The sequence below is a fragment of the Rasamsonia emersonii genome (assembly GCF_000968595.1).
Source record: "Rasamsonia emersonii CBS 393.64 chromosome Unknown ctg1118621759985, whole genome shotgun sequence".
Taxonomy (NCBI): domain Eukaryota; kingdom Fungi; phylum Ascomycota; class Eurotiomycetes; order Eurotiales; family Trichocomaceae; genus Rasamsonia; species Rasamsonia emersonii.
Window position 1 is genome coordinate 1 of NW_013563302.1, and position 3,413 is coordinate 3,413.

General features: G+C 44.5%; 1 protein-coding gene across 1 annotated transcript; it reads right to left on the bottom strand.

Moving 5' to 3' along the window:
• T310_1329 (uncharacterized protein) lies at positions 1–2,147 on the bottom strand (the record flags this gene model as incomplete). The annotated part of the gene is made up of 4 exons (XM_013475782.1): positions 1–1,306; positions 1,354–1,532; positions 1,585–1,609; positions 1,807–2,147. Coding segments are annotated over 4 exons (1,851 nt in total), but the record flags the coding sequence as incomplete, so codon positions are not given.
• Positions 2,148–3,413: the final 1,266 nt, after the last annotated feature.

A 3,413-nucleotide genomic window follows, 5' to 3' on the forward strand; every position in this document is an offset into this window, starting at 1 on the left:
TGAAAGTGGTGTCCGACCAACATGATCCTTGCAGTTTGGATTAATACAGTTGGTATCAGGCGACAGCTTGGCTACAGCTGTATGCCCATCTATTGCTGCATGTAAAAGTAGCGTCTGACCATGATAATCCCCTGAATTAGGATTAACATGGTTGGTATTAAGCAACAGCTCAACTATAGTTGTATGCCCATACTCTGATGCATATGAAAGTGGTGTCCGATCACAATCATCCTTAGAATCAGGATCAACATTTCTTGCAAGCAATGATTTGACTAATGCCATATTGCCATTTTTAGCCGCATATAATAGTGGTGTTCTATCAAGGAGATTCACGGGATTTGGATCAACGTTGTATGTTGTGAGTAACAGGTTGACCACTTCGCAAGAGCCACTTTGGACCGCATATTCGAGGGGAGTCCGATTACAGTAATCTCCAGAGTCTGGATCAATGTCGTATTTGGTAAGAAGCAGCTCCACAATAGACATGCATCCATTTGCAGCTGCAAAGTGCAGAGGATGCAAACCTTCATTTGTGGCAGTAATATCCGCTCCATTCTTAAGCAGAGTCTCCACCACATCTGTGGATCCGTTGAAACAAGCAAGATGTAGGGCTGAACGACCCAAACGATCTCTCTCGTTGATAGAATAGCTCCTATCAAGCAACCACGGGACTTCCTCCACGCAATTATAGTCCAGAGCAACATGTAACAGAGATCGTCCTAAATGATCTTTCTCCTGTGGCGACTGAAGATCGACAACTGTTTGTAGAAAACAAGAGTTCTTTGTTAAAGCCAACAGGAAGTGTCCAGGAGGAATGAGTGGAGCATCCGGCTTGTAGGAACTTCTCAGGCGATGTATGAAATCGTTTTGGATTTTAAAGTACCGTTGCACTTCCTCGACGATATCAAATGTTTCAATCCATATCGAACAATCTGGGCAAAGAAGAATGCTTTCTTGCATCATTAAGGCTGTTCCAAAATCACCAAGTCCTAGTGACTGCTCAACACGAGAAGAAATACGATCGGGATCCACGTATGTTACATCCCTTTGGGAAAGGATTCCATGCCTAAGGAGAAGCGACGAAGTGGATAGTGCTGCAAAATTGTCGCCAGTGGATGCTAATCGCCGTGAAAGTCTGTCTACATCGCGGTCAATCTCCAGCCGCTCTTTGCGAATTCGATATTCCAGTGATTCGAGACACTCTGCATGCTCTGCTGAATCGTCGAATTCGACCATTTTTCCAAGAACAGAATCAGTAAAGCAACTGAATAGCGAAAGCTGCCTTAGCCACTCAACGCGTAGGGACCTAAAGAATGTGAGTCGGGTCCGCACGCAGTGGGACAGAGTCCTTACAAGTTGAGAAACTCCTCAAAGTCAGCTTTATTTGATATAGACCCAGAGACTCCAACCATAGGGCTAGTGGTTGGTCTCCCACGTCTGCCGCCAGCTCTCTGGTTCTCTGAGCAAGGTAAATCCATCTCGATGCACCTGCTACATTTCTGGCTTGGCCACACTCGATCGACTGGTTCACACTGGCCTTTCGTCAGCACCCAAATTGACGACGGAGTACACAGGAAGACGAACCTTCTTCTTGGCGCTTCGGCAAAATCTACATTTGTTGTAGTTGAGCGGTCCTCTCTTTTTTTAGCCTGCGGTTCCATAGCGGCTGAAGATCGAATAAATCTTGAAATACCGCAGAAGACAAGCTATGAGGAAACTGACGTGCAAACAAAGGCTGAGAACACAGTGAAATGATCTAGCCTAATCAGGTAGGCAGGCAGATTCCAGGGGTGCCAGTCAATCTACTTCCAAAAAGAGAAAGTAGTATTCCAGTATCTTCTTGATAGAATCTGTTGATCATTAGCAGTCGCAGTTTCGCAGTGGGATGAGCCTGCCTTTTTTATCAACCACGCTGAATGCTCAGCCGCAAATGTGTGAAGTGTCATCCTAGATGGAACCAATAGCAAGATCTCCGACCCATGTGCCAACACATGGCGCAGTGAGCATGTGGAACAACCAAGCAGGGCCAGGTTGCTAGTGGTCGCGGTGGGTAGCAGCTTAGCTGATGACCGTCGGCTGCTTAACGCATGTGTGATTGCGCCGTCTCCATGGTAAGGGACAGAAGCCGGCGCGCCCCAGTCATACATACTGGTAACACTGCAGGGCTGTAGACATGAGCCTGGCTAATGGCGCAGTTTTTCACAATTACTGTGTATCAACTTAGATACATCGCTTCAACTAGTACAACTAATCAGAACTATTTTGCTGAACTGTTGGCCACCTTGACCTGCATAATACAACGCAAGACGAGGCTGTATGGAGTCTGCTAATGACATGCATTAGCATCTGTTCCACATGCCATTTATTTTTCACTCATCACAGTAATCGCATTGTCGCAGTCAAGAGGCTTTGTTCTATGCCTGCCTCAAGATCTATGTGTGATCATGAAGTGACCATTGCCTTTTTTGAGGACATATATATCCCATTCCAGATGGATCTTGGAACCAGATTTCAATTCATCTTGGACAGCTATGGTTGATTGATATTGTCATTCATGCCAGGTCTCCAACGCCTCTTCCATAGCGTCCTCCACGCGCACTACTACGGCATGCACCCGAACCTTAAAAAGACCCATAAACACATCGTTCGAAATATAACCCAATAGAAAGAGGTGGAGGGCATTGTGCAGTGCTGTTCTGCGAATATTCGAGCCATTTGAAATCACATGGCAAATAGTCTTATATAAGCCGCAAGATTTGCTGTATATATAGCATGCCAAAATAATCACTATAGTCTATTCTCGTCAAGATATCGCCGCATGCTAGCTTCTGACGGTAGTGTGCATCACTAGAAGAGTATAAAATAGATAAACTATAGCTATGCAGTTAGGCTGAATACTTAGATGGTTTTTTTTACCAGTCTAATACTTCATCTGTTGTTTATTCTTAGGGGATTTCAGAAAGAATGATATAAAAAGAAAAAGACTAATAGCAGGAAACTCATAATATACGTACGATCTAGATCAAGCCTCAAAAAATATTCAAGAAGTCCTACATTTTTCATCATTTTTCGTTTCAACATCCCATCCAAATTCGCCTGCCATCGCCGCTGCCATCTCTGGTTAATAGGCCAAAGTCTAGTAATAGTAGCAAAAACTCTTCTTCACCCATGACCATAGTGGAAGATGAACAGTCCAAGCATCGAATCGATGCGATCGACGAAGTTGACTTCCTGTATTGGAATCTCTGTAGATCACCATTACTGGCTGACTAAAAATATTGCCATCAAAAACCGGGGAGTTTGTGATGCATGCACTTATATATCTATCAAACATGGATTAACCTGAGGCAATTGATGTAGTAGAGTGGCTGTTTGGTGGAAGGGCCGCAGATCTCGCAGGCCCTCTCTACAAG